The 27,411-nt window shown below is 42.5% G+C and overlaps 1 protein-coding gene across 5 annotated transcripts in view; it reads right to left on the bottom strand.

Annotated features, from left to right (window-relative positions):
* The window catches only part of armc2 (armadillo repeat containing 2), a 151,538-nt gene that overhangs the window by 16,643 nt on the left and 107,484 nt on the right, over nucleotides 1-27,411 (bottom strand). For all 5 annotated transcript variants that reach the window (XM_069887525.1, XM_069887524.1, XM_069887528.1 and 2 more), the window contains 4 exons: nucleotides 21,612-21,757; nucleotides 17,525-17,624; nucleotides 8,676-8,991; nucleotides 1,848-1,970 (listed from right to left, as the gene is read on the bottom strand). In XM_069887525.1, coding sequence (XP_069743626.1) covers nucleotides 1,848-1,970; nucleotides 8,676-8,991; nucleotides 17,525-17,624; nucleotides 21,612-21,757 — 685 coding nt within the window. The remainder of the gene's footprint in view (nucleotides 1-1,847; nucleotides 1,971-8,675; nucleotides 8,992-17,524; nucleotides 17,625-21,611; nucleotides 21,758-27,411) is intronic.

The raw sequence follows: 27,411 nt of genomic DNA, 5'->3' as shown, positions 1-27,411 counted from the left end.
TATTTCGTCATGTCCACTGTGATTCCAGTGACCACATCCTTACCTTTCCTACCCATGTCATTGGTCCCTACATGGACCACAACATCTGGCTGCTCACCCTCCCTCCTGAGAATGCCGTGAACTTGATCTAAGATATCTCTGACCCAAGCACCAGGGAAACAACATACCATCTGGAATGATCGATTTTTTCCACAGAATCTCTTATTTTTCCCCATAACTATGGAATCCCCTATCACTACAGCTCACTTCTTCTCCTCCCTTCCCTTCTTTGCCACAGGACTAGACTCCGTGTCAGAGACCTGGTATCCCTGGTAGGTTCCCACCCCACCTCAAACAGTATCCAAAATGGTATACTTGTTAGTGAGGGGGACGGCCACAGTGGTGCCCTGCACTGCTGGCCTGTTCCCTTTCCCTCTCCTGGCCGTCACCCATCTACCATCCTCCTGCCTCTTAGGTGTGATAGTGTCCCTGTAACTCCTGTCTATCCCCCTCTCTGCCTCCCGAATGATCCAGGGTTCATCCAACTCCAATTTCTTAACTCAGCTTGTTAGGAGCTGCAGCTGGATGTACTTCTCGCAGCGAAGTCATCAGGGATACTGCTGGCTTCCCTGATGACCCACATTTTGCAAGAGGAGCATTCCCCTGCCTTGGCTGCCATTCCCACTATGACTAGAGGTACAAAATATATGATATCTAAAACACCTGTCCTAACCTGTGCTTACCTGCTTAATCCTTTTTGTTTATTGAATAGGGTGGCCCTTTCTGACTTCAACTCCAACTATTCCTCGCCTCTTACCTGTTCTTGCCGAAGCCAGTTGAGCCAAAGCCTCACTCTGGCTCAGCTCACTCCCCCCTTTGACTTCAATTGCTGATTGCCCAATCAATTGCTATCTGCTAAATCTCTCCTTTTTCAACCCCTTTATCTTCAACTGTTGAACTCAATTGTACAATCAACTGCTATACCTCAGATTTGGTATTCCCAACACAATTGTTTTGAGAAATGACTAAGGTTCTCACTGTTTTATAAATATGATGCCGCAGACTATTGATTTGGACCATTTGTATCAACATTCCTTCATATCCTCTTACTGGTCACCTCCACTACAAATGTCTAAGAACATTCCATAATATTACTTTCTCTTAACAACTATCATTCCACACAAATACTATAGCTCCTTAAAATATCTAAATCCATGATTCACGAAGAGAATCAAAAAGAGAGAGTGAATATAACAGCGTTATAATTCGGCAAATATTTTAAGCCTGAGTAAATTATTTGTAAAAATGACATAAGTACCCAAAGTGAAGGATAAAGCCTTCTGGCAGTTCTTATTCTGATATGCATTCTCTGGCTGGAATACAAGTGTTATTGAAGCTAAACACAACCTGGTGGAAGAACTTAACAGGCCAAGCAGCATTAGTGGGAGGAAAAAAGGTTGAAATTTTGGGCTGAAGCTTTGCATTAAGATTACTCCCATTTATGCTGCTTGGCCTGCTGAGTTCCTCCAGCAGATTCTATTCAACTTCAGATTCCAGCATCTGCCACCCTCTGTGCATCACAGCTGTTAATTATTTGGATCAAGGACCAAACGGATAGGCGAGGAAATAAATGGGAAGTGATACCAGCAATTTAGATTCTGACAACTCCTCTCAATTCAGTTACATTTTGATCCAAGAAATGGGAAGTCGTCAAAATTTGAATTAAGCAACATTAGATAAACGATTAAAGTCAGAATTCAAAGTTGAATGATCAGGCAGTTTGAAAGAAGTGCCTTTTAATTCTGACGGACTACACAGCAATAGATAGAGAAGTACCCCAGAGAAGAATAAAAGAACGCTAAACATACATTCTGCTATTTGCAGCTGCCCGGCCCTGACAGCAGAATTCTTCACTTGATAGTAAGACAGGTTATTAATTGTTGCTGCAGCATTCATCATTAGTTCTTCACATTCATGAACTTCATTTGATTCTAGTTGGAAAAAAAGCAGACAAATATATCATTTGTTTTAACCAATCAAGAAATAGCTTCAAATCCTAACTACAGCTGACTTAAAATGCAGGTGTCTTGATTGTGCATGTTTAACCATTTTTACTTGTGCTGCAAGGGGAAAAGTAATAGTTGCAAAGTGACTCATTTAAGGAAGTCAGAAAAATACTTCAGATCCTGTCAGCAAGTAAACAAAATGGCTGATTCAATTATTATATAACTGAATGAACATTTAATTGGAATTATACTGTTAATGCACATTTCCTGTCATATTTCCAAAAGATGGAATGGGAATCAGGACATCAGAGAAAAATATGTCCAGGAGTAGACCATTCAGTCCATTGAACTTGCAGTACCATCTTTCATACTTTCTCTCCATACCCCTTGATACTTTAATCATAAGGACCACATCCAACTTTCTGAATGGCCTCAACAACCTTTTGTGACAGGGAGTTACACAAATTGACCACTCTCTGAATAAATAAGTTTCTCCTCAACTGAGTCATAAATGGTTTACCCCCTTCCCCCACCACCACCCACTTACTTGGACTGTGTCCCTTCCTTGTTCTGAATTTACCCAACATCAGAAAAATTCTAATCTGTCTCGTCCTGGCAGAAGTATATACGTCTCAATCAGATTCCCTCTCATTCTAAATTGTAACCCTAGTCTTTAGAGTACAATCAGTTATTCTCAGACTGGCATGTTGTAACCAGAGGAGCCCATATAGGGTCAGTGCTTATGTCCAATCTATGTCAATAATGAGGTGATCAAATGTAATTTTTCAATGATACAAAATTCAGTGAGATTAGGAACAGGGTTCAAGAGGATATAGACAAGTTTATTCAGTGGCAAGAACAGAATAGTTTCACTATCTGCTTTAGGTTCTCAAAGTAGAAAAGCAGAACATCTTTTCAAATGATAATGTTGAAGCTCAAAAAAAAAACTGTTGATGTTCTACATATAAAGGCAACACAAAGCCAGCAAGTGATCAGGATGGAAAAGGGCTCATTGCCTTTATTACATGAGGTTTTGAGAAAAGAAGTAAAGATATCTTATTGCAATTACAACTACTTGGTGAGCACAATACAGGCCTTTGGCCCACAAAGTTGTGCTGAACATGTCCCCACTGTAGAAATTATGAGGCTTTCCCATAGCTCTCTATTTTTTTCTAAGCTCCATGTACCTTTCCAAAAGTCTCTTAAAGGACACTAACATATCCCCCTCCACTACAATTACCAGCAGCCCATTCCATGCACCCACAACTCTCTGCATAAAAAACTTACTCCTGACAACCCCTCTGTATCTATTCCCCAGCACCTTACAACCATGTCCTCTTGTGGCAACCATTTCAGCCTTTGGAAAAAGCCTCTGACTATTTACACAATCAATGCCTCTCATCATCTTAAACACCTCTATCAGGTCACCTCTCATCTTCCGCCGCTCCAAGGAGAAAAGGCCGAGTTCACTCAACCTGTTTTCATAAGGCATGCTCCCTAAACCAGGCAACATCCTTGCAAATCTCCTTTGCACCCTTTCTATGGCTTCTCCATCCTTCCAGTAGTGAGGTGACCAGAACTGCCTATAGTACTCCAAGTGGGGTCTGACCAGGGTCCTATATAGCTGCAACATAACCTCTCAGCTCCTAAATTGAATTTCATTATTAATAAAGGCCAAGACACAGTATGCCTTCAACCTGCGCAGCTGCTTTGAGCGACTATGGGCTCGGATCCCAAGATCCTTCTGATCCTCCACATTGCCCAAGGGACTCAAAAACCAGCAGTAACAGAAATTGCTACTTAAACAAAATTGGTTTTAATTTCTTAATACATAATAATTACTTATTAATATTAACTTAATTCAATCTAACTTAACCCTCTTTCTAATTCTAAGTGTACGTGTATGTAATGTTTATTTGTTCAGGAAAGTTCTTTTTCACTGTCCAATCATTCACTTTTCACTTCTCCAAGTTCACTGGCATCAGGCAATCTTCTATACTGTGCACAGAATTGAACAGATATTATATTCACCAGGCTCTGGTGCTTTAACTTAAGCTCAGGAATGTCTTTGTTAGTTTCAGAAAGATATTTGTTTGTTCGTTGGACACACAAACTGATCTTCTTCAATCAGCAACTGAAGTGTCTTACCAAAGAAACTTGTCCCCTCTTGGGTTTTTCCAAAAGATAACCTCTTCGTCCAGGTTACCACAAGGAGTTCTTTTTCCCTTATTTCAGAAGAAACTCAGTAACCAACCACAACCTCTGCAATGGACTACAGGGATTTAGAATAGGCTGAACTCAGAACTCAAAACCCGTCTTGAAATGGCGTCGTGCAGCAGGTCTGCCAACTTCCAGCCTTCACCACAAACTGCTGCAGAATACTCTACCAAACAATGGTTGGTTTCTCTATGTTTGCAAAACCATGTGGCCCTTCTTAGGACAACAAACTTCAACCAGAAATTTTAAACTCTCGTCCCAGTCTAGCAGTAAAAGACTTCAGTTCTTGAGCCTGGACACTGTTCAAACATGCTGGTCCATTAACACCTACTTGTGAAACTCTCACAAGAACTTCCCATTGTCTTTGCAAAGCCAACTGCAGACATGAAGTCTATCCTTGCATATTTCTTGCATGGCAAATGAGGTGTTTGTTTGTGAAATGTGACCTGATAACTAAATCTCACAATCTTACTCTTTTAAGATAGGTTTTATCATAATTTTATTAACTTAATCTACAACAGCTTTAATACTATATTCTGCTATCATATTTGATCTACCAAAATAAACTATTTCACACTTATCTGGGCTGAACTCCACCTGCTACTTCTCAGCCTAGTTTTGCATCCTGTCAATGTCCTGCTGTAACATCTGACAGCCCCTCACACTATCCACAACACCCCCAATCTTTGTGTCATCAGCAAACTTACCTTACTAACCCATCCCTCCACTTTCTCATCCAGGTCATTTATAAAAATCACAAAGATTAAAGGTCCCAGAACAGATCCCTGAGGAACACTACTAGTCACCGACCTCCATACAGAATATGACCCTCTACAACCATTCTTTGCCTTCTGTGGGCAAGCCAATTCCAGATTTACAAAGCAATGTCCCCTTGGATCCCCTGCCTCCTTACTTTCTCAATAGGTCTTGCCCTTGCTATGACCTGCCTTTGACAAAGCCACTTCCTAATCATATTATACCTCTCCAAATGTTCATAAATCCTGCCTCTCAGGATCTTCTCCATCAACTTACCAACCACTGAAGTAAGACTCACTGGTCTATAATTTCCTGGGCTCTCTCTACTCCCTTTCTTGAATAAAGGAACGACATCCACAACCTTCTAATCCTCTGGTACCTCTCCTGTCCACATTGATGATTCAAGGATCCACTAGAAGTTCAGCAATTTCCTCCCTCGCCTCCCACAGTAGCCTGGTGTATGTCTCATCTGGTCCTGGCTCAAGCTTTTCAGTCTGCTGCAAGTCATCACTACAATCATTAAGTATGTCTGGTTCCATAAACACTTTCCCACTGTCATGTTTGATATGTCCTATTTTTTCATGTTTTATCCTCTTGCTCTTCACATACTTGTAGAATGCCTTAGGGTTTTCCATAATCTTGCCCACCAAGGCCTTCTTTTTAAGCTCCTTCCTATTAGCCTCTAGATCTCTTACATTACCTAGCTCTCTGAACCCTTTGTAAGCTTTTCTTTTCTTCTTGACTAGATTTTTTTTACAGCCTTTCTACACCAAGGTTTCTGTACCCTACCATAACTTTCCTGCCTCAGTGGAACGTATCTATGAAGAACTTCACACAAATATCCCCTGAACATTTGCCACATTTCTTCTGTACTTTTCCCTGAGAACATCTGTTCCAAATTTAAGCTTCCAATTTCCTGTCTGATAGCCTCAGAATTCCCCTCACTCCAATTAAACATTTTTTTTTAAACTTACCATGTTCAGCAAATGCTCACTATACTGTTTCGATGGTTATAAAGTCTGAACAGACTAGGGCTGCATCTCTCTTGTTTGGAAGACTGAAAGTAGACCTTGTTAAAACTTACACAAATCTTACAGGGCTTGAAAGGCTGAATACAGAGATTGTTTTCCCCTTGACTGAGAAGCCTAGAACCAGGAGTTACAATCTCAGAAATAAGAGGAATGGCATTTAGATCTGAGATGAGGAGAATTGATTTCACTATTTTATTGTGAGTCTTTCTAAACACAAGATGAAAGATTTTTGGGTATTGAGGGATCAAGAGAAATAGAGATAGTGCAAGAAAATTGCATGGAGATCAGCCATGTTTTTTTTGTTATAGTCAAAGAGTCATTCTGCAGGACAACAAACTATACAATTTCCCACATCCACACCAAGCAGTATCAATCCCATCTTCCAGCACTTGGTCTTCCATGCCCAGGCGATTCAAGTGCTTTCTGGATAGTTTATTCAATGCTCATGTTCTTGTACTCAAAGTGTGTCAAATATAGAAAAAGTACAAAAAAGCAAAAAATAATAGCAACTTGATGAAGTCTGTAATCTCTGAATAATTTTACCATTTAAAACAATAATGATTTCTTACTGAAGCCAGTTTACATGAAGTAATTGCAGTAGCTTTATTTAACTCAGAATGAACTGTCATTTATATCATGGATGCTACCAATCTCAGAACATGACTCCACAAGGAGCAAGTGAGAAAAATAACCAGTCAGTCGTTTTGACAGTCTTTGGTGAGCAATGCACTTGTGCAAATACTTTGAATGGTTGGCCTGTTCATGGAGTGAACAATCAACTGATTTACCTTAACAGAGGAATACCACATTGCACAATATGGCACATGGCTAATCATAATACTTCATTTGATAAGTGTTTGAAGTATGGTTTAATTAGCCACTGTAAATTGTTCCTGGTATGGGAATGTTAGAAGCTGTGGGAAGTTGATGGTAATGTGGAGAGAATAAAATGAGAGTTATGTAGGATCAGGGTAAATAGGTATTTAATGGTTGGTATGGGAACCGTGGCCAAATGGACTGATATGGGCTGCATAATTCTTCACCTCTCAAAACATGAATAGTGTCACAGGTCTGATAATTTTATAAAGATGAGAATCAAAGCAACAATTATTTTCACATAACTCATTGGTTATCAATTATCTAATACACTCATAAAACTGCAGCTTCAGATATCTGTTGTTTTACCCAACATGGCATCTTTGAAACTTTGCTCATTACATGTGGTGAACTATAAAAACTTTTCATACACAATATTTCCTTCTATTTTCATATCATCTCTTGGTTGCTTCTGTGTCATTTCCTCAGCCAAGAAAGTAGTCAAACATTTAGAACACATAACACATTCACATTTCATTTGCCAGTGGCTTCTAAAAGAACAACTTTCTCAATGCAAATATAAATGTGGTTACTAAAAGATGAAAAAATTATTTGAATAGGAGAGACAATACTCATAATACCTTTACAGATGAATGAAAGTTTATAATTTGTTAACTATTTTTGTTTCAGTTCATACAAAGGATAATTGACCTGAAATGTAAATTTGGTTTTTCTATCCAGGATACAGCTTGACTGTGATGCATTTCTAGCACTTGATTTGATTTTTAGTCGCTGCATCTCATTTTAGCTTTTTAGTCATTAATGCTTTTTCCCATATTGGCTCATTAGGCAGTCTCAGAATCTGCAGACAAATGGAATCAGAATAAGGAGCATCTAAATATCTAAAGGGAAAAACAGCGACACAGTTAGTGTAGTGGTTAGTGCAATGCTGTACAATGCCAGCAACCGGGGTTTGAATCTGGCTCTGTCTGGAAGGAATTTGTATGTTCTCCCCTTGTCTGTGTGGGTTTCCTCTGGGTGCTAGGCTTCCTCCCACCCTTCATAAATGTATGGGGATTGTAGATCAATTGGGTGTAATTAGCGGCACGGGCTCCTGGGCTGGATGAGCCTGTTACTGTGCAGTATGTTTAAATTTAAGTTTAAATCTAAAAAATGTTGAGGAAGTGGAACCAGCTGGTATGCTCTTGGATACAACTAAAACGGCCTCCTTTGGTTCAGTTAAAATGAACGATGGAACAATCCCAAGGGACTCAAAGGCCAGTGTGCTCCTCTGTGGCACTGAACCAGGCAAACCAGTCTATCTTAAAATATCATTTCTAGAAGAGTTCAGAATTATAAATAGAATAATATAAATATAAAACAACTCCAGTTAAAATCATACAACATTTAGCAAGACATAAATAGCAATAATGTGTAAACTGGGGTTTATACTCATAGATATATATCAATAAAACACCAGAAAAGTTCAGCCATTGCAGCAACAAATACTTAAATAAGATAACAAAAGTAACTTGAATTAGAAACATATTCAAGAGTGTCACAAGGATTCAGATGTTATATAAATTGCTCAAAGGTTTTGAGCTGTTATGACCTTCAGATACATTACCAGTCATTGCTTACTTTCCAAGAACTGAAACATAATTTAGATAAGCTCAGATCTTAATTATTCACCATATGTTCTTTGCATTATACATTTCACTTGCATTAACAGTTAGAAGTTGTAAAATAACTTTTGTAACACCAGTTTCATAGGAGCTGCAATTAAATCTAGATTTAAGAACTTAATGGACAAACCTTGCTTTTTAAACATACTTATTCATATATAGGCATAACAAGATTGCAAACTAACCTAATACTTTAATTAGCAGTTCCATGCAGGTTTGGTTTCCAGAGAGTGCGGAGCCAACCTTGGTATTTATGGATAGATTAGCAATCACCCGTATCAACTTTATTAGGACGTCTTCCATCTCAGAAAGTTTCCGGCTTTTAGTATCACTCTGTGCCTTTGGTGCAGTGCCTTTTATCTTAATAATTAGCGCCTGATACATCCGGAATAAAGTCAGTAATGTTTTCACACTGTACTCCTGTTTATACAATTCCTCTCTTGCTTTATTGTTCTTTGCAGTCATATTTCCCAAAATAAAGACAACACGGACTATTAAGTCCTAGGAAATAAACATAAATACATTATGTTGATGTAAATTCTGACAACTTTGCAATAAAGTGCTGAATTTAATTTTGCAAACAGTAATAATCATGTGCACCCTGTTGTAAACCAATTCAAGTCTTGTATTTAAGTATATCTTCAAAACTTCAAATTTGTCCCAAAACACTTTATAATCATTTGACTAGACTGAGGCACAGTCATATGCAAGATGAATTTTTGGATGTTTTATTATGACATAGAAGGAAGTCATTCCGCCCATCGTATCTATACCAGCTCACAAAGCAATCACATCAAACTATCCCTTTGCTTATTATAGACAATGTGTGACCTGCTGAATTCTCCAGCACTTTTATGCATTGCACTATAATCACAGCTTCTACATACTTTGCTGTTTAACTCTTTTCCCTATTTACTTCCCTCTGTGGTGGTGCACATCTCTGTGAGCGAACCGGCCCCATTTGTACTGACGCGCTGGCGAGGCAGCTGCAGAAGATGGTGCCATCAGGGCTTGCTCATTGCCTCATGGCTTAGGCCACAGTTTGTGCCCCGGGCCACGTAATGACGTCAACCCTACATGGGGCAGAACTCCCATTGGCCTTAAAGGGGTGCACGCAAAATTCAAATAAACACTTATATTGGAAACCCCAGTGTCCAGTGGTGTTTTCTGTGAATAGCAGCTGCTACATTGGTGACCCCGAAGAGCCCAGATGATATCTGATCCCAAAACATGGATTCATCGGCGATCAGCGCTGTCTCTGTGAAACTCCCCCCCCCCCCCCCCCCACTTCTGCACGTGGTTCGGGCAGGCTGAGGCGCAGTTTTGACTCCGGCAGATTACCTCGAATTCCACCATGTTCTACCACATGGTGAGTGTCCCTGATGTAGAAACGGCGGCCAGAGTGGACAACCTGATCCACGATCCTCCTGAGGAGGGAAAGTACATCACCCTCAAAACCCTCCTCCTCGGCCCCTTTGGACTCTCCCGTCAGCAGCGCATATCCAGGCTGATGCACCTCGATAGCCTGGGGGTCAGAGCCCGTCCGCCTTGATGAATGAGATGCTCGCACTGGCAGAAGGTCACAAACCCTGCCTGACATTTGAGCAAGCCTTCCTCGAACAAATGCTGGAGGACATCCAGCTCCTGCTAGCAGACGAGGACTTCTCAGGTCCCAGGAAGGTCGTAGCTTGCGCCGATGTGGTGTGGCGGACGAAGAGAGAGAACAAGGCCACCATGAACCAGACCATTCGCCTGGCACCCAGCCAACCACAGCCCACCCCGAGATGGAAGACAGAAGAGCATCAATTAACCTGGTGCTTCTATCACCAACACTGGGGAGCACAAGCCCGCAAATGCCACCGATCCTGCTCGTACCAGGCAAATGACTGGGCCAGCTGCCGCTGATGGCTGGCCACACGAACAGCCTCTTACATGTGATGGACAAGACCAATGGTCGGCGTTTCCTGGTGGACACCGGAGCAGAGTTGAGTGTGCTACTCCCGACCACCCTTGAGACCCGCATGAAAGCATGAGGCCCGATCCTGCTTGGCATTTGAACGGCTCTGAAGGAAGACCTTCAAGTTTTGTCTGCAGAACTCGTCTACGGTGCATCGCTGTCGCACCAGGGAAGTTTCTTGGAGCAGACACCAAGCTTGGAGGTGAAACCCCGACTCTACCCGCGGACCTCCGCAGGAAGCTCGCCTTGATAACACCCCCACCGCCTACCCACCACTGCAAGTACCTGACCAATGTCCCCAAAGAGCTCGACTCAGCAAAGTTTATGTTCGTCCAGCGTGGCTTACACCTGGCCCCCCTGCAGTGCCTGTATGAGGGCCCATACAAAGTCCTCCAGCGATCTGGAAAAGCCTTTACTCTGGACAATGAGGGCAGGGAGGAACTTTTCATAGTCAACTGGATAAAGCCAGCACACGTGGACTTAAACCAGCCCGTACACATGGCACAATCTAAATGGAGGGGTTGGCCGCACAAGCGGTGGAATATGTAAGCCAGTTCGGGGTGGGGGGGTGGGTGTTGTGAGGCAGCGCACATCTCTGTGAGCGAACTGGCCCCATTTGTACCCCCGTGCTGGCAGGGCAGCTGCAGAAAATGCAGCTCAAGGCTTGCTCATTGCCTCATGGCTTAGGCCACAGCTCACACCCAGGGCCACATGATGACGTCACCACTGTGCGGGGCGGAACTCCCGTTGGCCTTAAAGGGGAGCGTGTGAAATTCAAATAAACAGTTCTACTGGAAATTCCACGGTGTCCAGTCATGTTTTCTGTGTGTAGCAGCTGCTACACCTCTATATTTTGACCAACATAGTTCAAGTTTGTTTATTGTTACATGTACCAAAATCCAGTGAGCAATCCAGCTACACATCTCATACATAGTACAAGCAAGCTACAACTCTGAAGAGCAGAATTAGAGAGAGATCAGATGGTTTAAAAAGGAGCATAATTTTATCATTTTGAAATTCATTCACATTGCCCTTGAATCTGATTCCCGTACCATGTAGTGATGCACCCTGATGGGTTGTTCCCAATGATGCATCTGTAGTAGTTGCTAAGGGATGCAGCTAACATGCCAGTTTTCCTCGGGCTTATGTGGGAGAAGACACACTGATGGCCTTTCTTGATAATATTCTGAATGAGAGCTTAATTTCTCAGTAATTTTATTCAGCCAGGCTTTATCACCCAGATTTATAATTATTAAGGGATCATTCAAAATAACAACATTTGGAGAAAAAGGATGCATTTTCATTATGTCCCAAATCATCTCATGCCAATTGATTAAGTTTTGCTTTTCAGTAATTGCAAACATGACTGAAACACCAAACTATATTATGTTTTTGCTGGTGTTGAGTCATTCACTGGGAATCTCCTGTTCCTTTTCAAATTAGTTTTATTTGCAGCTAAAGAAGCCATTAATACATAGCCAAGTATAGATCAACAGACCAGTTCTTGGATGGAATCCATGACCTTCTGATTCAGAGACGGGTTGAATCAGCTGAGTCAGGTTGAAATTATAAACCAGTGAGTTGACTACTATGGTTGGTTGTGAAGTCACATCATGTGCATATTTCTTTTGTTTGTTGAAAAATGAATTCTATAATCTAGTACTGAGTAGTAATCGTGACATTTATAAAATAATAGTTATATGCTATCCCATATTTGACATTTATAACTTTTATTTTATCTGATCTAATCACATTGGAAAAATACAAAGGGTTACTTCAAACTGAAAGGACAATATATAAAAGGCACTGTTATATACACATGTTAATATATAATAAATAAAATACTACAATTAAAAATGAACTCTGGTAAGACTACACTTGGAACACATATAAGAAAGGTTGAGCAAGCAATATAGGATGATGGAGACTTAATAGATAAAATTATGAGAGACGTTAGGTGGACAACTAGCATCTTTTTCCTAGAGTAGCAATGTCGATACCAAAGGACATCCAGTTATGGTGAGTGGAAGAAAGTTTAGGGGAGATGTCTGTATTGTTATACAGAGAGTGATGGGTGATGTGTTGCCAGGGATGGTAATGGAGGCTGGTACAATAAGAACATTTAAAAGGCATATGGATGTAAGAAAAATAGAGGCTTATAGGCTTAGGGAGGGAAGGATTAGATTGATCATGGAGGAGGTTTACATAGGTGGGAAAAACATCATAGGGTGAAAGACCCATGTGCTGTACTGATCAATTTAACTGAAAAGTTCTGGTTCTACTTACCAACATCCAGTTAGTTGGATGGAAATATTCTAATTTCTCTTGTTTTCCAAAATTAGATTTCAGAGAATGAAAATTCCAATGATGTCATTAAGGGGGTTGGCAACTATTAATATTTACTTCTGAATGACCTGTTCCATGCTGTATGACTGTAGCTAAGTATGTATGGTAGGAATGGCAGAGTTTAGTTTAGTTGTGTGAGGTATTGCATTTTGTTAAGTCAAACCAAAGCATATAGTAAATGGTAAAACCCTGGAGAGTGTTATAGAATATAGAGACATAGGGGTAAAGGTACATAGTTTCCTGAAGGCTGTGACACAATAAGCAAGGTGGTGAAGAAGGCAGAGCACTGAGTACAAAAGTTGGGACATCATGTTATTATTGCACAAGACAATGGTAAGTTATTCATGCAGTATTGTGTGCAGTTCTAGTAACCCAGCTGAAGGAAGGATGTCATTAAGCAGGAAAGGGTGCAAATAAAAAATCTCAAGTATGTCATGAGTATGAGTTAACATAATAAAGGATTTGTCCCATCCAAGCCACACTCTATTCTTCCTCCCTTTATATGGAAAAAGATTTAAGAACATGAAATCAAGCAACAACAGATTCAAGGACAGTTTCTTCCCCATTACTATCAGATTACTGAACAAACCCTCATTCTAATAAAATAATCCAGTAAGATAATGTTACCCTTACTCCATTTCAACTGATCTCTCACTGTAACCTCACTCTCCGATTATTCTGCTATACATGTCTGTCTGTACACAGACATGTTGGATAGCATGCAAAACAAACCTTTCTCTGTACTTGGCAAATATGACAATAAACATAAACTTACCAGACTTGAAGGTATAAGTTGTAAGGAAATAAGGATAAGCTAAGATTTTTTTTCTTGAAGGATAGAAGGCTGAGGGATGAGCTTATGGAAGTTCTAAAAATCATGAGGGCCATGGATAAGTTGAATAGTCATAGACTTTTCCCCAAGTCAGAGAATCTAAAATTAGAGGGTGCTGGTTTAAATTGAGAGAGGGAATATTTAAAAGGGACCAGAGGGCAATTTTTTTCAAACAGAGGATGGAATGTAATTGAAGAAGCTGCCAAAGGAACTTCCAGAGGTGGGAACAATTATGACATATAAAAGATATTTGGATAGGGATAGGGAGGTATAGAGGGATATGGGCCAAATGCAGGCAAATGGGACCAGCTCAGATAGACAACTTGGTCAGCAGGTATGAGTTGAGCCAAAGGGTCTGTTTCTGAGCTGTATAACTCTATGACTCTCTGCCTCGTGTAGTTCAAAATATTGATTGAGTTCATTCTGATAAATTTTGATAATTGTTGTTGACTGTATGTGAATATCAACCAGGTCCCTCTGTACCAATCTTCTTATGACTTATGTTACAGAGTTCTGTGTGGCGTATTGGCCTAGGTATTGTGTGGTTTTATGTTAAAAAGTGACAGTTTTCCTTAGAGAGCCAAGGTGAAGGTGGACTGCTAAGAGAGTGGGAGACGGACTGAGCATGTGCAGAAAATTATCTAACATTTCTGGACTTGGACGATAAAGCACCACTAGGGGTCCTGTGGAGTGGAAGAAGGGCCAGAGCATGAGTCATGGTCTGGAGGACAGTTTAGAATGTTGGGATTTCAAAAAGGAAGAACATTCTGAAGGTAGCCAGAAGGATTTGAATTTTGTGCTCTCTCTCTCTCAAAGATCTTTTGGCTTCAGTTTACCAAACAAACTGAATTTTGTTTATGATCTTTGCTTCAGAAGAGATCGAAGTTTTGTGAGACTTGTGTGTTTTTGTGTCTAAGTTTTTCTGTAGGCTAGTTGGAAATATAACTTAGACTTTAATTACATATGTTATATTTAGGCTGGGGAATTTATTAGTTTTACACTGTTATAGAGATTTGCATAGTAACCAGTGGGCATTGTTATAAAAGGGGGGGGTTTTGAATTAAAGTTTGAAGGTGAATTTTTTGTTAATAAAGTAATTGTTCATCTTTACCCCTGTGTGATATGCTGCCTTTGTGGTTGCTGGTTTGATCTTGTAACACTTGCAGTTGAAAACAAAACAGAGTTTCGAATGTCAATATTCTGTATAGGAATGTCTTTTAACATGTAGTCAAAGTAACAATGAATTATTTGTTCTTTATATATCTCTCCCAAGAGGGCAATATCTGTTGATCTAGCTTCAGTTATCAGGGCATTTAAGTCTGTATAGAAATTCCAGTATAGCATAGACAGGGACAGACTGTGGATTCAAGAACGTGCATGTGTTGTTTCAGATTAACATTCTATTCATCTCCATTCCATGTGTGGGCAATCACAAGTAAAATATTCATGTTGCTTTATTGTGGATAAAATATGGGAGATAATCCCTGAACAGGGATGTATATTAACATTTATATTCCAATTTACAAATGACCTCTGAACCACTTTTTGTAAAATGAAAGAATCACACCCATAACTGACTGATGGACATCAACCATTCTCAATGGTGGCTGAATGCACCACCAACCTTCCCCACTCCCACCCCCAGGGGGCCACAGCACATTTAAGGAGGCCATGGAATAAAATCATGGTGTTTTTTATGTAGTCAATTGGAAAGAAATATGGAAGAAACCAAGTAAACGACTGTTTCACTGGGAAGAGAGCCAACTTGAGCAGAGACCTCGGTGGGGGGGGGGTCGGGGGGTGGGGGAGGGGAGGAGGCATAGCTAAAAATAAAGGTTGAGAATGCCTGATGTACACTACATTCTTTGTGTCTATCCCTTCTATGCCCAGTATATATTTGTTTTTAAACTAGGATCTACAAAACCATGGAAATTTGGGATAGCTAGCATGACTTTGTGGTGGAGGTCATGCCTTGCAAATTTAATTGAATTTTTGAGAAAGTGATGAAGGTGACCTGGGTTAAGGCAGTGAATGTTATGTGCACGGACTTTAGTAAAGATTCCATCATATAAGATGATCCAGAGATTAAAGTACATGGGATCCATGGAGACTTGGTACATTGAATTTGAAATTGGCTTGGCTACAGAAGACATACAGGGACATACAGTATATATGTGTATATTGTGTGTGTATTTTTTTGTGTGTGTGTGTGTGTATTTTATTGAGGAAGTTTATCAAAGGATTCAGCCATATACAGACCAGTTAGAAATATGGGCAATGAGTGGGGTGCTGCACTTTGGGATATCAAATATAAGAATAATGTATACAGTAAATGTCAATGCAAGTGGATAGAGTGGTAAAGAAGACACATGGCATAATTTCTTTCATTGATATGGGCACTGAGCATAAAAGTCTGGAAGACAGTATCTTTGGCTTGGCTTCGCGGACGAAGATTTATGGAGGGGGTAAAAAGTCCACGTCAGCTGCAGGCTCGTTTGTGGCTGACAAGTCAGTATACTGCAGCAGTATAAACGTTTGTATGGCAAAATGTGGAGACTGCATTTGCCTCTGGTTGTTGCATTACTGGAAGGATATAGAGCCTTGGCGAGGGTGCAGAAGAGGTTCACCAGGATATTGCCTGGATTACATACATTTATTGGATTTCTGGGGGTGGGGAGTGGTGGCCTAATAAATGTATGTAAAATTATGAGCACTCATGATCAGATCGCTACTCCCAGGGTGGAATTATCAAATAATAGAGGCCAGCTTCAGGGTGAGGTGGGGGGGGGAAGCTTGAAGATTTATGAAGCTTTTTTAAAAAAAACACAGAGAGTGCTAGGTGCCTAGAATGTTCGGCCAGGGGAAATAGATTAAGGGGATAGTGTAGCAAAGTTTAAGAGACATTTAGACAGACACAAATTGCCAACTTTCAGCTGCTTGCTTGCCAAGATCGCCATGCACACTGCATAGAACTTATTTTTTAAAGGAGGATTGGTACTAGAGCCCTTGCCCCTCAGAGAATGGCCAGTGCTGAGTTTAATAGAAAACCTACAGCAGAACATGTGCAGGTTTTGGTGGCAGTGAAGGGAATGTTGAACTGGAGCCTCTGAGGTACAGATGGATCAAGGTAACCGAGATTGAGTGGCAGAGGGTGTCAACAATCTGCACTCCTGCTCCTAAATCACATATACAAGCTTTTTTTTTTAAACTCTAATGAGGATTGGTGGGAGGGGACACCCCTTCAAGTGATGCACAGGACTCATGCCCTAGCTGATACACCTATGGGAGGTGGGGGGGGGGGGGGGGGTGGTGGTAAGAGAGATTAATCATCGGTATTAACACACAAAATTTGTTAAGGCTTGGAGATCTACTAGCTTCATATTGTTTAAAAGAGAATGGTGGCCAAGGCACATATTTAAGCAGATTTCACCATACTTTACATACTTTTTTTTTACATAAGCTGCTTTAATCTTAAAAATGTCATACATAATATTTATGAGCACAAAATAAATACTATTAATACTTTTTTAAAGTTGCAATGTCACACATAGAAATTAAGCTACAAATATGAACAGTATATATCCAATAGCACATACATTCTATTTCTCTCACCAAAGTATAAATATTATATCTTAATGTAATAATTCCTCTGATTAACACTTCAGGATTGCAAAATATATAAATATACATGTATTTGTGATTTAAATACATTATTTCAGTGACCAGCCACGTTAAAACAGAAGAAGACTAAAGTTAGAGAGTCGATCACATTAATATTTAAAATGGAAAAGAAAGAAAAACTTCTATTTTCTGGTACAATAGAAACCACGCAGATAAAGCCTGTTTCTGAAACATCCAAGGTGATGAAAACCAGGTGCTTCAGTAATAGTAAAACTAACCTGATTCCTTTGGTATCTGTGTAGGAGGGTCAAAAATAACTGGTAGCAGCTTAAGCATTCTGACAACACAAGGCAACAGTCAGTGTAGGCTGAAAGTTTGCTACAAACAAAAGATAAATTGTTATTATTGTGATGTTGCATGTAGTTGATGTACTGTACTGAGTTTCACTGTGATCTCCAAAGCAGCAGACCCTTGTCCAATCGGGGATATGACGATACCTGACCCCCAAATACACCCCCCTCCCACAGTGTCGACGTGACCTATGGAACATTTGAAGATGCATCAAGACTCATGGACCAAATTGGAACAAACACTTACCTGTGGGAATCACGAAATCCAAATTCCAATCCCATGGCCCAAACAGAGTCTGCCATCAGCCCAGGAAAACAGGGCAGGCATATTAGGCTACAGGTGAGAATGGAAAGACTCCAACAGGATTCTCTTTGCAATTATTCAAGCTATAAAGAATAAGCCCCCCCCCCCCACCCCCCCACATCTCCATTGGACACACAGAACTCAAAACAGTCAACCAGTTTACCTACCTCGGCTGCACCATTTCATCTGATGCAAGGATCGACAAAGAGATAGACAACAGACTCACCAAGGCAAATAGCGCTTTTGGAAGACTACACAAAAGAGTCTGGAAAAACAACCACCTGAAGAAACACACAAAGAGCTGTTGTCATACCCACGCTCCTGTTCGGCTCAGAATCATGGGTCCTCTAACGGCATCACCTACAGCTCCTAGAATGCTTCCCATCAGCGCTGTCTCCGCTCCATCCTCAACATTCAGTCGAATGACTTCATCACCAACATCGAAGTACTCGAGCTGGCAGAGTCCGCAAGCATCGAATCCATGCTGCTGAAGACCCAACTGCGCTGGGTGGGTCACGTCTCCAGAATGGAGGACCATCGCCTTCCCAAGATCGTGTTCTATGGCGAGCTCTCCACTGGCCACTGAGACAAAGATGCACCAAAGAAGAGGTACATGGACTGCTTAAAGAAATCTCTTGGTGCCTACCAGATTGACCACCACCAGTGGGCTGATATTGCCTCCAACCGTGCATCTTGGCACCTCACAGTTCGGCGGGCAGCAACCTCCTTTGAAGAAGACTGCAGAGCCCACCTCATTGACAAAAGACAAAAGAGGAAAAACCCAACACCCAACCCACCAATTTTCCCTTGCAATCGCTGCAACCATTTCTGCCTGACCCGCATCAGACTTGTCAGTCACCAACGAGCCTGCAGCAGACATGGACATACCCCTCCATAAATCTTCGTCTGCGAAGCCAAGCCAAAGAAAGAATAAGTTAGACAAACTTGCTTTTCAAAGGGAGCTGAGAGACTGCATGTGCTCTGTTTCTCACGTCAAGACCTTCCACTCCTGACTGTACTATACAACTGAGGGCTTCTCAATCCACCAGATGGACTTCATAGTATCCTCATGAAGCAGGAGGCAGAGGTGTCTGCTTTCTCATTAACACCATATGATGCTCAGATGTGGAGGTCCTGGTGATTTCCTGAACGTCAAACTTGGAAAATGAAAAGGTGAAGTGCTGCCCCTACTATCTGCCACAAGAATTTATATCGGCCCTACTGACGGCAATCTACAACTCATCAAGGCTAGTGTTTGATGAATTATTCATCCTCAACAACAACCTCAAAACAAAGTATAAAAAGGCCACATTGATAATAGTTGGGTCTTCAACCAAGCTTACAAAGAACATCTTATCTAAATTCCTTCAGTACGTCCCCCATCCCATCAGAGGACCCAACACCCTTAATCATAAAAAATGCCCACCATTCTATCCCACATCTAAATTTCGGTAAGTCAGATCATTAGGCCACGTTGCTTCTACCTGCATACAAGCAGAAGCTGAGGAGACAGGGGCCAGCAGTGAAAGTCATTCTGCAGAAAAGGATGGCATCCAATGTAATTGCTTCAGGTTGGTAGACTTGTTTGTGTTAAAGAAATGAGCGACCAAAGTCAATGAATATAGCACTGCCATCACCAACTTCAGCAGTAAGTGGGTGGAAGACTGCATGACTAAAAAGACAGTACTGATGCTCCCTAATAAGAAATCATGGATGAAATGCAAAGTCAACTCACTACTGAATGCCATATTACAGGCATTCAAGAAATCCAAACACAATCTTCGTAAGGTTATCAAGGAAGCCAAGAGACAATAATGCACTAGGTTTGAGTCCCATGAGAACATCATAGACATTTGGCAAATATGGTGAGGCATCGTGAAGTTCAAGGCAAAGCCAGTCAGCATAGCAATATTCACACAACTACTTCTTGCGTTCCTGCACCCACAGGAACATCAGATGCTAAGAACATCAGATCCATCTTGAAGAGAGAGAACCTGAAAAGATGGTGACTCTGGTCAATTCCTAAGATCCTGTGCAGATCAGCCAGTTGGTGTAGTCACAGATATCTTTCATCTCTCCCTACAAAAGGTTGTGGTTGCCACTTGATTCAAGGACAGTACTAAAGGAAAGCACAATAACTGTTTCATCTTGTATTCGTATGTGTGAGTTCTTAGACAACACATGGATGGAAAAGGTTTTTTACTTTAAAGTTGTTGTAAACAGCCCATGTGGCATGCCATGAGGCTGTAAGCCTCCATAACAGATCTGCCATACAGCAGTTTCTCCATCTGTGCCAGTCCCCTGCTGGCAGCCAAGTATAATCAAAAAGGAAATATGATCCTTAAGATCTTGCTAGTGGTCATGCAACCATGATCATATCATTACATCTCCCTTTCTTTTTCAGGGCTTTATGCTCACGGGTATTGGTGTCTCCATACCCGACCATGATGCAGCCGGTCAGCACATTTTCCACTACACATATGTAGACATTTGCCAGGGTTTATGGTGTCATACCAAACCTCCGCAAACTCCTGAAGAAGTAGAGGGGCTGACATGGTTTATTCTTAAGTCCATTAGTGTGTTGGGTCCAGGAAAGATCCTCCAATATAGTGACTCCCAAGAACTTAAATAAACTCAACCTCTCCACCTCTGATCCCCCAATGATCAATGGATCGAACACCTCTGGTTTTCCCTTCAACAATCAGCTCCTTGATTTTGGTGACATTGACATTGAATTCAGCCAAGTTTTCGATCTTCCTCCTGTATACTTTCTTCACACAACCCACTACTGTGGTATTGTCAGCAAATTTGTAGATGGTGTTACTGTCGTACTGAGCCACACAGTCATAGGCGTAAAATGAGTAGAGCAGGGGGCTAAGATGCAGCCCTGTGGTGCTCCGGTACTGATGGAGATTGTGGAGGAGATGTTCTTACCATTCCTCAGTTATTGTGAGGAAATGGTGAGGAAATTCATGATCCAATTACACAGTGGGATGTTGAGACCCAGGTCTTGAAGTTGGCTGATCAATTTTGAGGAGATGATGGTGTTAAATGCCAAACTGTAGTCAATAAAGAACATCCTAATGAATGCATCTTTGCTGTCCAGGTAGTCCAGAGCTTTGTGTAGCACCAGTGAGATGGCATCCATGTAGATCTGTTGCTACAATAGGTGAACTGGATGGATCCATGTCACCGCTCAGAAAGGAACTGATGTGCTTCTACACCAGCTTTCAGAACACATACTCAATTGTATTAGGCATGAAATTTTATCAAATAGACTTTGATTGTTGTGGCTTTTTTTGTCACATTCAATAAATTATGTAGTTCCTTATCTAGACAAACTGGAGGCACAGTTTGCATAGCACTTAGCATTTGCATTATTACAGTGCCAGAAACCCGGTTCAAATCAGACACTGTCAGTAAGGAGTTTGTATATTCTTCCTGTGGGTTTTCCCCAGGTGTTGCGGTTTCCTCGCACCCTCTAAAATGTATGAGATTGTAGGTTAATTTGGGTGTTATTGGGTGACACAGGTTGAAATGGCAGGGATTGGTTTCTAACATGCTGTAAATAAAATAATTTTAAAATAAATGCTAATTTATAAGAACAATCACTATTTCATAAAATTTAAAGCGAAATGAGACAGTTCTAAAATATTTTAATTTATCTAGAATTTTACAATAGTTGCTCACTGAATGTTTTTATCCCATTACCTGAATATTCTGGCTACATTCAAACAAATGTCTTTATCATTTATGTGCTGCTCCATTATCACACACAGTTCCAATAGGGCTCCAGTGCTGAGGAACCTGGATCGGGACAAAGGCAGGTCTGCCAAGTTGCGCAGGGCAGCAGTGACCTTCCAATGAGAAAACACAAATAATTTAAAAACATTGTTTAAAAATATGAGTTAATTTCACCTTCCAACTTTATGATACATTTTAATTGATAATTAGGAGAAATAGTAAAATTTATAACATTATCTATTGGTATATAATTGAATCTAACACACTATCTTAGCATTGTATATATTTTGTAAAACATGTCTTTTTCTACAACATTCCATCCCTAAATTCATAAAATGTAACAATACTAAATTACAAGAATGTTTATACTTTACTGCTTATTCTGATCTATTGGTTTAGGAAAGTGGAAATAATTCCAGCGATAAAGTTAATAATTAACTTTATTCAGTTTTTATGGCATGCAAAAAAAAAGCCAACATTAGAAATGGGTTGCTCGACTTGGGTTGTTACAGATAACATTAAGTGATGCCAAGACAAAAAAAATTAATGTCATTCCAAATATTTCATTTTACAAAGCTTGCATGCTCAAGATGCAGAAATTGAGTTGTCTTTTGAGAAATCAAATCAACAGATATTTGAATAGCTCACAACCTAACAGGTAAATGGGGTGAAATTCTAGTTTTAGGTACATTTGACTACATTGTAGTCCAAAGTGCATTTATCAATGATGTGATCACTAATTAAGTTAACTATAACTATGAGAAATAAATGTCAATATCTTCCTTCTGTCACACCAGATTTTGTCCATTTATAGAGAATAAGAATGAATAAATGAGTTTATTGTTAAATAGATCAATACAATATGCAGATACAATGAAAGTCTTTCTTATTGCAGCTTTCCAGTTGCATAAAGCACACTAACACAAAATATAATCAAGGTACCACAAAGAATATAAACATATATATATCAATAAAAATGGCCAATAGGGCAAAATAATGTGTTCTATCAGTAGTACAGACATATCTTTGATCTTCTTATAAAGGTGTTATGTTTCGGATGATATTAGACATACAGCAAAGTAACAGACCCTTCTGGCCCATGAGCCTGTGCCACCCAAATACAACAATTAATCTACAATCCCTGCATGTTTTGAAGGGTTTGAGGAAACAGGAACACCTGGAGAAAACCCATGCTGACACAGAGAAAATGTACAAACTTCTTACAGATGGCACCAAATTCAAACCCGGTCGCTGGCACTGTAGTAGAGTTGCGCTAACCATACCACCCTGTAAATTTGACATTTCAAGAGCTAATAGCCAGCTCTCCAGCGCATGACGACCTGTTTTGCGGAAACTGCCAAAATGTTTGGCCTGGAAGTCAGACTGAAGAAAATTGAGGTCCTCCATCAGCCAGCTCCCCACCATGACTACCAGCTCCCCCCCACCCCCCCACATCTCCATTGGGCACACAGAACTCAAAACGGTCAACCAGTTTACCTACCTCGGCTGCACCATTTCATCTGATGCAAGGATCGACAAAGAGATAGACAACAGACTCGCCAAGGCAAATAGCGCCTTTGGAAGACTACACAAAAGAGTCTGGAAAAACAACCACCTGAAGAAACACACAAAGATCAACGTGTACTGAGCCATTGTCATACCCACGCTCCTGTTCGGCTCCGAATCATGGGTCCTCTACCGGCATCACCTACAGCTCCTAGAACGCGTCCCATCAGCGCTGTCTCCACTCCATCCTCAACATTCATTGGAATGACTTCATCACCAACATCGAAGTACTCGAGCTGGCAGAGTCCGCAAGCATCGAATCCATGCTGCTGAAGACCCAACTGCGCTGGGTGGGTCACGTCTCCAGAATGGAGGACCATCGCCTTCCCAAGATCGTGTTCTATGGCGAGCTCTCCATGGCCACTGAGACAGAGGTGCACCAAAGAAGAGGTACATGGACTGCTTAAAGAAATCTCTTGGTGCCTGCCACATTGACCACCGCCAGTGGGCTGATATCGCCTCCAACCGTGCATCTTGGCGCCTCACATTTCGGCGGGCAGCAACCTCCTTTGAAGAAGACTGCAGAGCCCACCTCACTGACAAAAGACAAAGGAGGTAAAACCCAACACCCAACCCCAACCAACCAATTTTCCCTTGCAACCACTGCAACCTTGCCTGCCTGTCCCGCATCGGACTTGTCAGTCACCAACGAGCCTGCAGCAGACGTGGACATACCCCTCCATAAATTTTCGTCAGCGAAGCCAAGCCAAAGAAAGAAGTGCTTAGAAAGAAATTGTTCTTGAATCTAGATGTGCTTGACTTCAGGCTTTTGCACTTCTCCCCTTATATCTACAGCAAAAACGTACTTGCTCTTCTATTCCATCCCTTTTGGAGCATGACATGTGTCCTCCTCATTGTTTCCTTCACCTGCATAGTAACATCTTATGATTGTGTACAAGGAAACAGAAATCCCTTTCTATATGAACAGTTTACTTTAATCTTTCCTTTTTTTAAATAAAGAGGTTGTTTTTCTAATCTTCCTACACGTGAATAATTTTAAAATTATTAAGTGATCTGGCATCTTCTTTCGATATTAATTAATCTGTTTATCTTCCTCAGCAACAAAATCAGAAAATGTGGGAAACACTTAGTAGTGGAAAGAGAAAGAGTAATGTTTCATGGAGAAGAAATCGAGAAGTGAGAAAATTAATTAAAGTCATAGAGGTGTAGGATTGGATAGAGAAGACGAATTTTGAAGGAAGTGTAGTCGCCCATGCATGGCGACGCGTACTTGCCCACAAAATGGCTGATGAACGCAGCGACCATGCGGATCTGGGGTGACACCGGCCATTGTCCCAGTTAACCTCCCACATGGTGAGAAGATAGCGAGCTGTGGTGGGAACTCCGGCCAATCCCAGGCTGGCGCTTCGATGATGCAGTGCCCTGATGTTAGCGCTGGGGCCTATATAAACACAATGGGCAGTGTAATAAACCAGACTTGACTTCAAGTCTTTGGTGTGTATGTCGTTCTTCTCCAAGCTCACGTAGCGTGAACGCTACAGGTGTGTGGTGCACTGTTGGTCAGAAGCAAACACACAAAACCAAAAGACTTTACAACAGGCTTTATTTGACGTAAAACTCCACAGAGCCAGCTGTGAGAGTGTACTGCTGTTTGCTGTGAGCTCTGAGAATGTAACCTCGAAGGGCAGGCGCAGGCTTATATCCTGGAGGGTGATTGACACCCAACTGGCTGGGTCTTGGTCCATTCAGGTCAGCTGATTGACAGCCGGCCATGTGTTGTCTTGTCTCCATGCTGTTCTGCAGGTATAGAGGTTGCCCCCTACAGTAGGCCAGTGGTGTATCTCCACATTCACCCCCTTCTTTAAAATTGACTGGGGGGGGGGGGTTGCAGTAAAAACCCCAACATATACAATATTTACAAATTTAGACAGTCCGGTGGCCATCAGAGTCTCTGCGACCGTCGGAGAACTGGCTCCTGGTCACTGGTCGGTGAGGGTGTGAGAGGGCTGGGGCCAGAAGCCGGAGCAGCTGGTGTGGTGTAGCGCGGAGAGGTGGCCAGGGAGCCCGGGGTCGAGTCGTGTGCATCGCATCAGATGCATAGGGGGATGGGCTCGTCCCCCACGGTTGTAGCAAGTCCTTGGTTCACAATGAGGTCTTGAGTGCCCCATAGCTGTTCAGGGTCGTGGGTGTGTGTCAGGCTGGCGGGTTCCTGGGCTGGAGGATACTGTGTTGTGGTGGGTGCTCCTGCCAGTGCCAGGTCCCTGGTTGAGATAGTGTCCTCCCTGCCGCTGCCAAACCTAACGTAGGCATAGCTGTGGTTTGCGTGTAGGAGGAATACCTGCTCGGCCTTGTGCACCCGCATGTGTCTACACAGGAGCACCGGTCCCAGGTACGCAAGCTATGCCGGGAGGGACATTCCCATTGCCAATCTCCTGTCCATTGATTTTAATGTCCATTATAGAGCACCCAAGGTCGTGAGGAACGTTCCTGGCCAGGGTGGTGGCTGCTAGGTCCACTGCGGGGTCTGAATTGTCGGTACCTGACACTGGAGGTGGTGTGGTCGTTAGCGTCCTCTGCAGGCATTGTGAGAGGTGAGTGCTGATCAGTGGTGCTCTCCGTGTGTTGTGGGTTGCAGTGTGCGGTGGTTGGCGGTGTCCAGAGGCGTGGGGTGCGTCGGCAGGGCGGCCTGGTCAGCGCCCGTGTTGACCATGTCATCATCGCTGGAAGCCTGGGGCGGGGGCTCGCTGACGGCAGTGTCAGTGTCGGTCTGGCCCAAGATGGCAGCGCCATGCGGGAAGGTGAGACGTGGCTGGCGAGGTGTGGCTGGCCTTCTTTTCTGGCATCGCTCGGTGTGTCGGGGGAAGTGATATCACTCCACTGGCTGTCGGGGAGGGTGACGTCATCACGGCCAGCGGAAGTAATGTTACTCCGTTGACCAGAAGTGACGCTGTTGTAGTTTTCGGCGGGTGGCGCTGGCGAGAGTGAGAGGTGGGCCGGGCACATGGTGTGCACGTGGCAATTATTGCCGGTGAGGCCGGAAGTTTGGTTGCCGGGGCTGGGGAGGACGGAAGTGGCTGCGGGGCCTATGGTGACCCCCAGCAATCGCACGTGGTGGGGGCTGTGAAGGAGGGGGGAAGATCATAAAGGGCAGCTGAGTTGCCGGCTGGCTTTGAGAGGCACATCTTTGCGAAGTGGCCTTTCTTGCCGCATCTCGAGCAGTACTGGGATTTGACCAGGCAGTTTTGGCGTAATTGGCAATCAGACCCACACCGGGACCCACAGTACTTACAGGAGCACTGGGCGCTCACAGCAGCGAATCTTTCTTCCCCAGCTTGATCCAGGGCCACAGCAGCCGATTGTGCTGACCACAAGGAGGCCTGAGGGAGTCTGGAATTGAAGTCTTCGGTGTGTAGGGCAGCTGCCTCCAGGGTTCAAACTACCTCCACTGTTTTGGCCAGCAAGTAGATATTTTCTTCCAGCAGCTTCTGTCTGGTGGCCCTCGGACGTAGGTGTCCCTGATCAGTCTCTCGACCTCCCTTTCACTTAACCCTGGTTCTGCCAGGCAAGGTCAGGCCAACTTGCAGGGCCCCCAGGTAGGACTCGGCCGCCTCCCTGGGTTGTTGAGCTCGGATACTCAGGAGGTACCTTGCAAAGACCACGTTTGTGGGAGGTTTGTACATGGCCTCGAGGGTGCTCATCGCTTCCGAGTATCCTGTGCAGTCTTTGAGAGCCTGGAAGGCTCGGGGACCCAGCTTGGATCGGAGTAGGACGAGTCTCTTCCGATCGGAGTCCAGGATGTTGTCAGCGTGAGCCTCGATGATTGCTTCGACTGTGTGTCGCCAGATCTCAAAGTGTGTCTGTGCTTCCAGGTGGCGTGGGTCGATCTTGAGGCTCCTGGCGCTCAGGAGCTTTTCCATAGCAGCTTGTAAAAATTTTAAGTCGAATAAATTTTGGTGCGCTGTCGGTCAGAAGCAAACACACAAAACCAAAAGACTTTATTGATGTAGAACTCCACAGAGCCAGCTGTGAGAGTGTGCTACTGTTTGGTGTGAGCTCTGAGAGTGTGACCTCAAAGGGCCAGCGCAGGCTTATATCCCGGAGGGTGATTGACACCCAACCGGGTGGGGGTTGGTCCAGTTAGGTCGGCTGATTGACAGCCGGCCAGGTGTGGTCTTGACCCCATGCTGCTCTGCAGGTACAGAGGTTGCCCCCTGCAGTAGGCCAGTGGTGTACCACCACG

This window comes from Narcine bancroftii, chromosome 6 (genome assembly GCF_036971445.1).
Source record: "Narcine bancroftii isolate sNarBan1 chromosome 6, sNarBan1.hap1, whole genome shotgun sequence".
Lineage (NCBI taxonomy): Eukaryota > Metazoa > Chordata > Chondrichthyes > Torpediniformes > Narcinidae > Narcine > Narcine bancroftii.
Note: the sequence above shows the minus strand (reverse complement) of the source record. Positions and strands in the feature narration are given on the sequence as shown.